The 13,478-nt window shown below is 49.5% G+C and overlaps 4 protein-coding genes across 4 annotated transcripts; 3 read left to right on the forward strand and 1 right to left on the reverse strand.

The window, feature by feature from the left end:
* Positions 1–725: 725 nt before the first annotated feature.
* VTN77DRAFT_5135 (uncharacterized protein) lies at positions 726–2,083 on the forward strand (the record flags this gene model as incomplete). Its single annotated transcript, XM_069421271.1, has 3 exons — positions 726–807; positions 1,076–1,210; positions 1,269–2,083. 3 exons carry the CDS (start codon positions 726–728, stop codon positions 2,081–2,083), a joined length of 1,032 nt encoding a protein of 343 aa, XP_069277129.1.
* Positions 2,084–3,653: 1,570 nt separating this feature from the next.
* Positions 3,654–7,746, forward strand: VTN77DRAFT_5136 (uncharacterized protein; the record flags this gene model as incomplete). Its single annotated transcript, XM_069421272.1, has 6 exons — positions 3,654–3,710; positions 3,774–3,799; positions 3,857–3,908; positions 3,973–4,074; positions 4,141–4,479; positions 4,570–7,746. The coding sequence occupies 6 exons, from the start codon at positions 3,654–3,656 to the stop codon at positions 7,744–7,746; spliced, it is 3,753 nt and encodes a 1,250-aa protein (XP_069277130.1).
* An 831-nt stretch (positions 7,747–8,577) lies between these two features.
* VTN77DRAFT_5137 (uncharacterized protein) lies at positions 8,578–12,096 on the reverse strand (the record flags this gene model as incomplete). Its single annotated transcript, XM_069421273.1, has 6 exons — positions 8,578–10,986; positions 11,041–11,229; positions 11,281–11,420; positions 11,473–11,570; positions 11,686–11,959; positions 12,015–12,096. 6 exons carry the CDS (start codon positions 12,094–12,096, stop codon positions 8,578–8,580), a joined length of 3,192 nt encoding a protein of 1,063 aa, XP_069277131.1.
* A 402-nt stretch (positions 12,097–12,498) lies between these two features.
* On the forward strand, positions 12,499–13,257 carry VTN77DRAFT_5138 (uncharacterized protein; the record flags this gene model as incomplete). The annotated part of the gene is made up of 2 exons (XM_069421274.1): positions 12,499–13,098; positions 13,159–13,257. The coding sequence occupies 2 exons, from the start codon at positions 12,499–12,501 to the stop codon at positions 13,255–13,257; spliced, it is 699 nt and encodes a 232-aa protein (XP_069277132.1).
* Positions 13,258–13,478: the final 221 nt, after the last annotated feature.

The raw sequence follows: 13,478 nt of genomic DNA on the forward strand, positions 1-13,478 counted from the left end.
GCCGGTTGGAGCAACCACTGTTTCTTGACCGGTCTATACTCAGCAAAGCTGAGAACAGCACTCATTCTCCTTCTCTTCTGCTGTAAAGGTTTCTTTACCATCAATATCGCTTTTGAATAAATAACTGTTTAAAGTTTCCTTGTAAGTTATGGGTCACATTTCCTGAAGACCATACCCCCATGAACCTTACAAGGTCGCTGGGTTATCGTCCAGGTCCTGATATATCTGCAGGCCAGGGCTCCGGTTCCTCCTCGACTCCATCTGAGCTGCAACCCCCTAGATAGCTTCCCAAGATTGAACAAGGGGCCCTTTGCCTTATCAATAATTGTTTCAAGTGGTTTCTTTTTAAGATCCGTGTGGATTCTATTCTAGCTCCCGCAGTTAGTGGCTCCAGCATATGGCGCCGATCTGGTCCACACAATCAATCAATTAAGCCCCTGTCATCGTCCGGGATAATAGCCGCTAGCCGCTCACCGCTGGGCATGATTCCCTGCTGGATACTGACATCACGCGTCCCTTCTCCTTCCGCTGCAGTCGTCCGATATGACGGGCGTTGTTTGAAACACCCGGTGCTGGATACAGAGCAGATATCCAGTCATCTTAGTTGTGCCTCCTTTCCTTAACTCTTTATTGATGTGTGCTAGTGCAATCTTTATTTTCTCCGCATCCGCCGCCCTCCCGACCACGCTGCTGCGGCGTTCACAGCTCTTCTGCTATAAGGCTTCATGAAGAGAAACAGTCTTAGAAGAAAGAAGTCCCCCTCAGATGTGCTTGGCGTGAAAACTAGGGCACCTGATTCCCATGGTGGTAAGTGTATCTCGGCGCATTCTTGTTTCTCACGCCTCGGCTATGCCTCTACATGCTTTCTAGCCCACTTCGTTTGTGAAATGATGCCACAAAGACCACAGTCTTAGAAGGCTTGCAAGATCTGAAGACCTTCTTTTCATTACTATTATGATGTCGTATGACCACAGGAGTGATTCACCGTCTGGCAGTGGCCGCCTGACCTCACTCAAGCGCATGAAGAGATTGCTGAAAATAGGCAAGATTATGACTGACTCCAACAAAACTCCAGCAACTTCTTCAGATGCACCTCGAATCAATCTCCCGCGTGTTGAGACCTGCTTAGAAATGCATCAACATAACGGTCTCTTCGAGGCGTCGACCCCTGACCGACGAAGCGCGTCGAATCCCGAAACCACCCCCGGCAGTGAGTCTCCTGGTCCTCCGAACAATGGCCAGGCCATATGATGCTGATAAGGTCGTAGACGGTGCCAATGGTCCCTCTCCAACCCCCGCAAACACCGAAGCAGCCCCAGAATGGTCCTCCGCGGTGGGACACGCGGCCACCGGAAAATCTAGCCGTGTCATACATAACCTGCAGGAGGAGATCGCGCGCTTGACAAGGGAGCTGAGCCTTTATCGGACGCGGGCGGAGGAGACGCAACACAGCAATGAGACGTTAAAAGAACAAATCCAGAACATGTGTGAGCGACTGAGGAATTCCGAGCAGTCTATCGAGGCCAATTTGAACTCCATTGCGCGTAAGGACCGGAAGATTGAAGAGCTTCGCGCCGAAATCCAGAGCGAGAGGGCCAGGCGAGAAAGAGCTGAGGCAGAGACAGCCAAGATCCATCAGCTGATGGCTGAGGAGCAAGATGAGTTCCATCGCAAATGTGCTGAGTTGCAGGAGATGACGAATCACGCCACCACCCAGTATGATGCTCTCGCTAAGGCCACAATGAGAGAAAAGGCCGACCTGCAGAGAAAGTTCAAGGCTATTCGAGATGATCTCAACGCGCTTCGCCGCGAGACTGAGAAGAAGGACAAGGAGCAAGAGCGTCTGGATGCCCTCATGGACCGACAGAACCAAGAGCTTGAGACTGAAAGGGAGCGCATAAATCGAGTCTTCGAAGCTTATGAAGCGTACAAAGCCCAGTCCGATCGCGAACTTAGGAAGCTTATCGAGAAAGGCTACGAACATGAATCCACCATCGACAAGGCACTCTCGTCTCTGAAAGAAACTGAAGACAAGATGAAATGGGCCATTCACGTGAAAAAGGAGATTGACTGGGCTGAGTAGAGGCGTGCATCTGCCGCCTTGCGTCTTTCGAATCATTCATCTGCAATCTCCGCTAATCAGCCGTCAACAAAGGGAAAACAACTCGCCCGAGTCCTGATCGCTCATTATACGATTATAATCCCACGACTTTCCTGCTACATCCTGCTGCTCGATCCCTAATAACGCGTGCTTTCTAATTCCAAGATCGCACAGTCGAAAACTCTTTAAACGGAAAACATCGGTTGGAGTCTTATTCGAGCAATTTTTATTTCTCATTCACGGAACTCGTTGCCTCTCTCTCAACTTTATCTTGTCCAACCTTCGTTTCTCTGATACCCCTAACGCAGACTTCACCTGAATTTCTAAGGTGCCGTTTTTGCCTTTTTGTTTTAGCTTGTTTCCTTCCTATTAGATGTCTCAGATCTGCGCTATGCCTACGCATGTGTCTTCCTCAGCTTCCTGGGCAGCAGTGATGCGGACAATTGTTCGAATTTAAATGGTGTACACGAGTCAGAGAGTTGGTTGTCATCGCATTTTCAAGGGGATACCCACAATACATTTGATGGTCATGAGATGACTTATGAAGAGCAACAAATATAATTATGTTTTGCATCTATGAGGTATGTCTCATTTCGTTGATTGATGGGTTTGACAGAGAAAGTCTCAAGTGGTGGACATCAACGGGTGGTTACATGTACATACAGTCCAGGGAGATGCTGTTGGCAGCCGTGATGCGACCCAATTTTTGCTCCCAGCGCGTTTGTAGTTCAGATGGCTGGCAGCTTGCAGAGTATGGCTGTATTATTTCCTAATGTGAGTTCCTACCACAGCTCTGCATTTTTTGCTGATCAGCTCTCTTGGCCCCAGTCCTTTGTTATGGGTTTTACTGTTGCATTTTCTAACAGTTTCATGAGAAGAAGGTGTTGTGGTTTTTATCGGAATTTTCCTTTTTTTCCCCTTCTTAATTGAAGAGTAATCCTATAGATATTCTTGTTGGCTACATTCACCTGCAGACTGCCACTACAGGTGGTCCTAATGAAATGTCTACTCTCTGTGTGTCATTGAACATTGAACTTCGTCACTGACATCCCATCAACAGTCACCCTCCTTACCACTACCCAATCTTATCGCTCCATCAATAGGACTAGCAGCCCTTTTTCTCTCTCAATCAGTGACGCACTCTCTGAATTAGTGACGATCTCTCTCAATTAGTGACGTCGAATGGCCCAAGATTCCTCTCCCATTCGTTCGTTATGACCGTGACATCCAACCTCTTTCATTCACTCAGCTGTGCGGGGTACACAGGTATAAGTATGGCATTCTAGCTGTAGGAGATGGTCTGTCCTCCTATCCTTTTTGCTTACAGTCCAGTCTCAAGTTTCTTTTTGTGCTGATTCTTTTCTCGGGAATCCAGCATCTGACACTACAGACGCGTCATTCCGATATCTCCTTCCCTCTATGAAGAACTATCTCGACCTGTTCCTACACACAGCTGCAACATATTTGGTGAAAGAGTGATTCTCTGGACATCTTCATCTGATTTTCTGTCCTCTTTGCTGTCAAGAAAGGCATACTCTGTTGTGCTGTCATCATGGCCACCCGGTCGCGGGTGATCCTCGCGTCGACCTGGGCGTTTGAAGACGATGCAGTGAGTTTGGCACTAAGACTAGAAGTTTCAATAGAAGACGTACTAACCAGAGATCTATTACAGGCAAAAGAAATGCGTGAGCAGCTCAAGTGCGTCAATAGTTGCTTTGCTCGTTCGACGTTGGATGTCATCCTCACGGTTCCCAGGTCGGAGGCTAGCAACGCAGACTTAGGCGTCGAGTACAACAACAACGACAATGTACGTATTCTCATTTCTGTCTATTATGGCGATTCTGTCTATCATGTCTAACATCTATTACCAGGTCTTCGTTATTCAAGGCGAGAATCTGGAAAGTTCGATGTCGAAGTTTGGATCCCGGATGACTGATTATATCGAAGATCAGAGAAACAAAGATCTGTTTGATGTGCGTGTATTATCAATTTCCTATTACAACGACCAGAAACTGACTTACCTGGATTGGTATCACCAGATGCCTCGTGTGCGTCGGTTGGAGGTCTCGGACATTGCTACTGTAGACGAAGACACCGCTGAAGCTCCAGAATCCGAAGCCCAGGAAAAGCTTCTGGCCTTGGATAGTGACAGCGGCGACGATGTTACACATACACGATGCACGAAGAATTGGCTATCCTCGGGTGGTGGAATTGGATACTTCCTACATGCGCCGCGAGACTTCCTCAAGGAAGTGGGAACCCTCACTGGCACAGAAATCACTGTGGAAAGTCAAGTCAAAGGGCTTCAAGCTTCGGGGAAGAATCCAAGCGATGTTCAGGATGCCCTGGAGAAGTTGACGAGACTCGACAGTTTGTTGGTAAGTTCCTTCATGGTCTTCCTTTCGACTTCCCCCAGACTTTCCACACCGATCATCACTCTACATCCTTTGAAGCTGACAACATCTTAGTCACTTATGACACGACCTCAAATCAACCATATCCTTCAGGTCCCTGAAAGTATCGTCTTACGCTTCCAGCTTGACAGCTATCTAAATCGCAACGGAGGTGCCTCGCCACGCATCTTAGCAGATCCCAATGTGCCGCTCAACGCCAAGCTCCCCCAAATGTCTGTCACAATGGCGCTGTCCTTCGATTCTGACAAGCGAGGATTCGCCGTCACCCAACATATCAAGCAGCCTCAGTCTTCGAACGTTACTGTCATGTCCCGGATCTGGTCTGATTACAAGTTTCTGGAGATAGGAGACGGGGCAAGATATGTCCAGCTCGAAGCTGCCATTGAAAAGCGTGAGACTGCTTCCGCTTCCGACGCTGGCGACGAGGCCACCTCTGGCGGTAATGATGATGTCTCCTTTGAGGTCGCTGCGAGAGAGCACCCGCACCTTTCTTTGGAGAAAGTCAGACAGGTAGACCGATGGGTCGCGGACGCGGTGGAAAATGCTGCAGTCGAGGCCAATACAGAATCACCAGATGTTTTCCCGAATGAATCATACCAGACCAAGCCTCCCCAAGAAAATTCAGTTCCCGAGCAGAAACGAATTCCTGGGATCAAAAAGCGCAAAGTCATTGCTGTGGCACAACCTCCAATGGCCACTCCGTTTGAAGCTCCAGAAACCGTTTCCTCTTCAGCTCCCCTTGCCGACCCTGTCGAGGACAAAAGCGATTCGCCAGTTGAGGACAAGACCGATTCATCAGCAAAGGACGTTGAACCTGCAAACTTACTGCAGATCCCTAGTCCTGAAGAGCCAGCCACTAACTTTGATGCTGGAAGTTATCTGGCGGATGACGAAATGGGCAACCCTACCTCGGAGCAGACCACTCCTCGCAACGATGAACAGAGCGCTATCCCAGAGCTTGGTACAATATTGCCGGCAAGTCCTCCCAAAGCCACAGGCACGCAGCAAGTGCGGACTCCGCATGCAGCGCCTCTGGCGCCTTTGCTTGATCTCACCTCTCCGGCTATCACTGTAACTTCGGCTCATTTGAATGTCTTGTCATTCGACCAGCCGGCGCTGACACCGAACACGCCGAAGTCTGTCGCCTCCACTGCAGCCATCATGGGCAACCGTGATGAGGAGAAAAGCCTACTTGAATTCAGTGTTACCTCCCCTGAAGCTGACAGTCCAAAGCGGGAAAATAAATCGAAGACAGCTTATTCTGAGGAACTTGCTGCACTGAAACGTATGTTGCAGAACCTCCAGCTTGCAGATCAGAAAGCAGAACGAAAGCGGTCGACTTCTGCGGAGCACCCTAACTCAGTGGCTGACACCAATGGCCTCGATGAGAAGAAGCTTGGTGAACCTGAAGAGCCCGAGAAAGGGGAGAGCATGCAAGAAATCGACGAGGTGGGCACTCGCAAGCTCCATCGGACGATGGACCAGAAAGCAGCGACGGCCAGTGAAAAAGCCACTAAGAAAGCCGAAGCAAAAGCAAAGAGACAGCTTACTCTTGAGGACGCATGGGGTATCCTGCCAACAGTGAAGAAGAGGCTTGCGCCTGAAACAACAAACAAGTCTGATGCTTCTCCCATCGAGTCGCCCACACCCGCCAAAGGATCGGCAAATGAAGCTTCCAACGAGTCCAGCGCAAAATCTGAGATTCCTCCCGTCAAGGAAGGGAAGGAAGGCGGCAGTGGTAAGCAGACCTCGAAAGACGAGGAAGCGAGCCAGCAGATTCAGAAGGTAGAGCAAGCAAAATTCGAGGAAAAGATCCGTGAACTCTTCGCCACTCTCAAGCCAGCATTGGATGCTGCGCAGAGCTTCCCAGGCCCCGTGACTCTGGAGATGCAGGTCGGTCTGATTTTGCTCCCGAGCATGCCGAAGGCCTACAAAGGCGACATCATCTCGTCGGAGGAATGGAACAAGATATTCCAACCGGGCAACAACGTGCGTGCTCCGAGTGCGAGATTCATCAGGAGGGTGACCTCATCCGGTGCAGACGCGGATTACATCTTGGACCTGAAGGCGAGCAAGCGCAATGGAGGAGGCCGGCTGTTCGACGAGGAGTTTTCCGACTACGGCGTTGTCTACGAATACCACTGTCAGACCAAGGATGGGCGGGCCATTGTGGTCATTATCGATGAGGCCGGTAATGTGCGCATCAGGGAGTCAAATGCTGTCCTTGGAGCTGTTCACATCCATTTCCCACTTCACACTTGGGATGCGAGCGCCATACTGAGAGGTACTATGGAGTATGTCCGTGGTGTTGACAGCAAGCTGGACAGCGCGATTGACGACATCGTCGGCAGCGTTTGGGTGCAACCTGAAAGATCGCTGATCAGAATTTTCTGTCGACAGCCTGAAGGCGATTCTCTACGCATCGACAAGGTGTTTATGAAGCGGTGGACTCGTCACCGGTACATCCGTCCAGGAGAGGCGAGTCCTGCAGTCGCTGAAAAGAAAGTGGATACAGCTCCGGAAGAGAAACAAAAGTCTCGCGGCGAGGATACTGCTGGTGGGGATGCTGCCAATGACACAGACGAGCACCGTCCGGAAATCTTCCTCAAGATCACCGAGGTGCAGGACCTCTTCACCGGCATCCACCCTGCAGACGCAACGGTGCTCCGCGCTCGCTGCGTTACTCGCGAAGAGATGGTCAGGAAGGGCCGCCTCTGGTACGAGGCATCTATCGTAAGCTCCTCCATCGAAGAAATCCTACAATCGAACGCCAGCATCGAGCTTGGAGAAAACACGGACGACTGGTCCAGCGTTGATCTCCTGGGCAACGAGACCCATCTTGCGGAGAGCAAAAACAGCAGCAATAATGTCTCAACATCCCCGAAGCAGAACCCGAACCCGAACCCTGTCGCTGCAGCGATTGGCAACACCGGTCTCGGCGAGATGTACCGCGTGGCCAAGATGGTCGTCGAGAGGATTGACAATATCGGGCACTGGGACGATAGTAGCCACGAAGCAGCAGCAACTTTCGCTGGTGGTAATACCAACAACATTGGCGCTGCCGAAACCGGTGCTGAACCCGATGGACCCGTGCCAGGGCCTTCTTCGATGATGCTCGTACTAGCCCCCAAACCCAAAGGACGAGATTTCTCCGAGTTGCAAAGCGTCAAGGATCTCGAAAGCGCCAGTGTTCGAGCCGCGAGGGAGGAGAATAAAGAATCCTTCTGGTAAGTATGTGTCTTAAGACTGGATAGAATTCCGATCAATCCGATGGATTTGAATGAACACAAGGAGCGCTACGAACGGATGCATGCATGTACCTGAGGGTTCGAACGGGTTGAGTTGGGTTGGGTTAAGAAAGACTGGACTGTCATTGTCATCATCAATCCTCTTAACTCGACTTTCTTCTCTTCGTTTCCCACCTTTTTTCACTTTTTGCTTTTTTTTAACCCTGACGAATGAACATGGCCTTGTTTTTCTTCTTTTCCCCGGGCGAGATGAGATGAGTGAGAGCGTTTGTAAGGTTTGTTGCCTTGTCAGATACAGACCGAACCGAACAAACCTTCATCAAGCATCAAGCATCAAGATTGAGATTGAGCCATAGATTGTAACTGAAATTGAACCATCTATTGAAATTGAAACAGAAATTTGAGAATGTTTATTTAATTCAACTCGGCCTGGCTAGCTAGCTACTAAGCCATGTCACTCACTCAATCCCCATCCCATCTCCCAGTTCCACTGTCGTATGTACAGTACAGTATATGTATACACTGAGTAATAAATAAGCTCTGCTTTGTTTTTCTCACCGTTCGTTCTGTCTACAGGACAGGACAGGACATGTTGACACATTATTAATGTGCATTAATACGCAACTGCAAGAAAGGTCTTGTTCTTATTTATCCTTTCGCCTTTCGCCCCGAACAAAAAAAAAGAGAGAGATAAAGATGAAGATCTAGATCTACATAGATCTAGCTCTAGGTCTGAATTAATTCCATACATACATATGTACATTCATACATAGACCACCCAACCCAACCCAACTTAATCTAATCTAGTTTAATTTTAATCATCATCCTCATCAGGTGCGTCGCTGACTTTCCTCAACCACGCCCCCCTCGCGTCAACCGCTGCTTTGCGCACGTCTCGTTTCGGATCATCGAGCATTGTCCGCAACGAGCGCAGGACGTGGGCTTTCACGGGTAAGAGGGGCGAGAGCTTCGCCTTGTTAGTGGCGGAATCAGAGGGTGGTTGTTGGGAAACAGCCAGAAGATAGAGGCATCGGAGGGCTTGTTCACGCAGTTTTGGATTGTTGTGCGTCTTCGAAACTGCTGCTGCTGCTGCCGCCGCCAGTGTGTCGGCTTTGACGTAGGTGGCTGTTTTCAGCAGCCTTCGGACCAGGTCATTGACGTGTCCGCTTTCATCAATCACGCCCACGCCGTTATCGCGGATAATGACGGCAAGGGTCTGCAGCGTGGCAGCCTTGACGGCTTGAGAGCCCGGATCTTCAAGGTCCAGACTTTGCAGGAGCAGAGGGAGTAGCGTGGGAAGTTCGGGCATGACAAGAGAAGGAGGGATGGCAGCAAGAATGCCCGATAATGCAGTGAGGTAAGCAGGTTTGATATGTGGCGGTGAAGGTGAGTCTCCGGTGTTAACCTCGCGAATCTTGCTAGAGATAAGCGGCACGACAGCACTGAAGACACGCTGCTTAGAGAGGAGCCGAATATTTGCGCCGTTCTGTGTCGACAAAACGTCGTCAGGACTGAGAATGATGGCGAAGCCCCGTGCAGAGGTCTCACTGGTCACTTTGTCAGAAGACGAGAGAAGTGACAGCAGACTCGAAAGTATCTCGGTCGTGGAAGGCGCCAGTCGAAGGACAAGGGCCTTCGAAAGCCAAAAAATCGTCTTGATAGTTTCAGGAGTGAGCTTCGCATCCTCTGAATGTGGAGGTAGAAGAGAGTTGAATATTTCGGACACAAGTGGTAGTCCCGAAGTAGGGAGAAACTTGTTAGCCATAAGAGCGAGGTGGCGGAGGATGGAAAGCTGTATAGCAGGCTCAGACTCAGCTATAGAGAGTCGAACGAGATCGTTAAGCAGAGGCAGCATATCTGGTTTTGTATATGGCAGTCTCGTGGAATCCTTCGGGAGTCCAGCAAGAAGGTACGTCGACAAGATCAGTGTGCGGCGCTGATGGACGGTGGTAGTCTGAGCGAAGGGCACTGGCTTGAAAGAATCGGCCGCCGAAAACAGGGAATAAATATTGTCTGCCACTTCATCCTGCTTATCCCTTGAGATGGATCTTACTATCAGGTTGCAAAGCCTTCCCAGAGTATCCAAGACCGTTACATCGCGTAAGATGGTAGACTTCTCGTCTGCGGACGCCGCAGCTGCTCTGCGGCAGAGTCCCACGACAATTCTGTCATAGTAGCTCTCGAGACTCTGGTTCGGATCGGCTGCCGCTCTTTTTTCCATAGCATAAAGGATAGTCAAGAGAATCGCCCTCGAATAGGCGGGAGTCGAGGCTCCTTCATCTTGTAATAATAGGTCCAGCTTGTTGAGTAGACGGCGGACTAGTGTCTCAAATATATCCTTCTCGACACTGATTTGAGCCAGTGTTTCAAGCGTGGTCAAATAGGTGAAATTCTTCCCATCATCTCTGTCTGGGAGTGTGGCCATGAACGCAGGAAGTGTGATCTCCATGATAACTCGTGGCTTGTATTTCGATATCTCCGCCAGAGCTGAAATTGCTTCCTTTTTCAAGTCATCTGCACCCACAGACTCCTCCTTGAGCAGGATCTCATCAAGATATTGCACGAATAATCCTATTTCATTGTCCTGGAAAAACCGACGCAGTGTTGACAGCCGCAGAAGGCCCTTTAGTGCTGTTATCCTAAACGATGTCTCCTCTTTAGCGGTGCCCATCAACGCTTGGCTTAAGACCTCCGTGAGTTTGTCCTTAAATGCAAGCAGGGGGTTATCAAATGCGAGATCGGGACTTCTTGACGTCCACGTCCCATATAATTCAATGGCAGAGTCAAACAAAGCGAGGAACGTTTCCAAGAGCGCCCTCTGCTTCGCTATCGAATCAGCTTCCTGATAAACTGTGAATAGCGGAGCAACGACGGACTGAACGATCAGAATGAAAGACGGCGCAGACGCAGCGGAAACAGACCAAAGAATTTGCCGAGCTGGTTTCGCCTGCTTCTGTTGTGGTTCTCTCAACTGCTCGTTGCATTCTTTGATAATTGGTTTCAGGAAGTGAGCAAGAGGCAATTCCTGCGAGACCTGCGTTACATGATCAGAGAGACGTTTCGATATACTCTGAAGAACCTGAAGAGATAATTCCGAAAGGAGCTCTTCTTGGGCATTGAGTATCTCGAACTTAAGAGCGTCCCATATCTTGATAGAGTATCTCGATACAGTGTTTGGATCATAGGAGGTGACGCATGCCAGTAATGCATTAAGTGCATCTTTCTAGGGTCTTGTCAGCACAAACTATAAATTCACCAATGCGATGGAGATATATACCTTGACGTTGGGAGACGTCGAATCAAGTTTATCAAGCAGGGCCGGGAATGCATGAGGAGCAAAATGCGCTGTGGAGGATATGCAGGCTTGGAGGCGGTCCTTCAAGTCTTGAGCTGTGATTCCATATGGATCGTTCGGTGGAGGTCTGAAAGTAATGGGAAAGTAGTTATATACTGAATCAAAGAGCGTCTTCGCACGTCAGTTAGACAATTCCGGTTTGATCTTGAAGGATGAAAATACCTCAACATGGTTTGAAATATCCCACTCCACCATCACCACTTTCAGTATCGAGAATACGACCATGAGGTTTCGAGGATCCTTCTCGCCTGTCATCAAATCTACTATTCCAACTAGCGATTCGTCTCCCATTTCATGTAAAGCTGCGGTCGTCAGAACTTCGAGTCCATCACAAAACGATGGCTGGAGACCTACCAGCCCTGTGATTTTTCATCAATTCATTGAGCAATTGGTAAACTTGAAACCGTTGTGACTGCGGCCGCGCTTGGAGCTCTTGAAAATGCTCAAAGATGCTATATCCGGGTTAGTTATTCTTCCACTTCGGAAATTCCAATGTCTCCCCCGCCTGAAAAGAAACGAGGATGGCGACGATGTGGTCTTCTGGATCAAGGAACCATCTCCACTTACGCTCGCGCCGTCTCCTGCGCCATTTCCTTGTTAAATCTATCCAGCTTCTGCAGTGTGTCCAGACCGGTAACCGCCCCTCCATCTTCGATGCGGTCGCAAAAGAAGGTCGTCAGAACTTGGATCTGTTGTCGCGAGAGGAACTTCGGCGGCAGGGCCTTAATGACTGCAGTGAGGTAGGAAACAGCTTTCCCGCGCAGTATGGGGTCTTCATCGTTGATGTACTCTCCCAGGGACTGAACCACTTCGACCAACGTCGTCTGCTTGCTCTCAACCTCTTCAATGCGGTCAGACGCCTAGACGCATTTTTCTCTTGACCAGAGAGGCCTTACCTTGGGCGGTTTTCTCAGCAATTCGAAGCGCCTCCTGCTTATCGTGGTCCGCGACCAGCATGAAGGTCTGCAAGGCCGACATCTTGCTGACCTACAACGTCAAATGCTGGTGAGGGGCATGCGGACATCGCATGATGCTTTTTTGTGGCCGCTCCGATGCCGCACCGTTATCGATAACGGTCACGTGCAGGACCCTCGTATACTCCAGACTCAGCTTTGAGAGTCAAATTCTTTTTAACAAAATGAAAGTTTCTGGAATTATTCAAAGAATTGAAAGATTTCCTATTCTAATGGAACTCAGGACGTTTGCTTTCACTCTTTTTCATTTTCCTTTTGGGGGAGCTTTAACCGATTGGATTACATACAGTCGAGACTACATCTGGTCACGTGGCTCACTTGCGTCATGGCCACTGCCATCATCTTGTTAGGTGGAAGGAGATCATTCTGCGCTGGCGCACAAGAAATCAGGACACCTTGATCCATCATGAAGCTGACACAACTTGCTATACTTGCCGCGCTCATATGCACTGTAGCTGCCATCCAACTACCCCCTTTCCTCACTGGCCGCAAGCGACTACCCCTCCCGGTCCTTAACGCCCCCGGTGGACCGCTTCTACGTCCTCTGCAGCATCAAGATCCCGGCGCCCACACGTCTCCGAACATTGTTATGCCACCTTCAATCCCAGACGATGATGCAACAGGCGATAACCCGACATCCAACATTATCATTTCAGACATCCTCGCCAAGACTCGTCAGGTGAACATCTTCGCCTCACTGACGCGAGACATTGAGCCTATCTCGACCCGACTTGACGACAAGTCTAAGAATACCACGGTCCTAGCGCCCCTGAATTCCGCTATCCAGGCCCTACCGCGGAAACCTTGGGAAGATCCAGAGGATTATGAACGTTTCGGCATTGCGAATGCCTACAAGGGTCAAGAAGGGGAGGATCGGGCAAGACAGAATTTGCGACGCTTTGTTGAAGCGCATTTGGTTCCTGCGAGCCCGTGGAACGAAGGCGAGGAAGTTGAGACTATTGGCGGGGGCAAGGTGAGCTGGACAAAAGACGGTGACAAGATCTTCGTATGTCTCTTCTCTGCCATTTGCTCTTTGTGATGTACACCGATAGTGACGCAATTACAGATTCAGCCCGGGAATATCGAAGTCCACAGTGTTGCATCGCAAGCGTCCAATGGTGATGTCTGGATCCTGAAAGGAGTTATCAATTACAAACCAAACTAATGTCTTGTTTGGATAGCATTTGATATATGAACACCGGCGTTGGCTTTCAGAGCGGGCTCGTTTTTTTCTTGTCTTTTCTTTGATTTCGAATACACCCAAAAAGGTAGATTCAAACATGGATATGGATTTTCTCGGAACCATTGTCACTCTTAAATCAAGTATTCTCTATTCGTTTATCCACGACTACATGGGTATGAACATCACGCTGTTTTGCGTCGTAG

This window comes from Rasamsonia byssochlamydoides, assembly GCF_041956645.1.
Source record: "Rasamsonia byssochlamydoides strain NRRL 3658 unplaced genomic scaffold VTN77scaffold_37, whole genome shotgun sequence".
Taxonomy (NCBI): Eukaryota; Fungi; Ascomycota; class Eurotiomycetes; order Eurotiales; family Trichocomaceae; genus Rasamsonia; species Rasamsonia byssochlamydoides.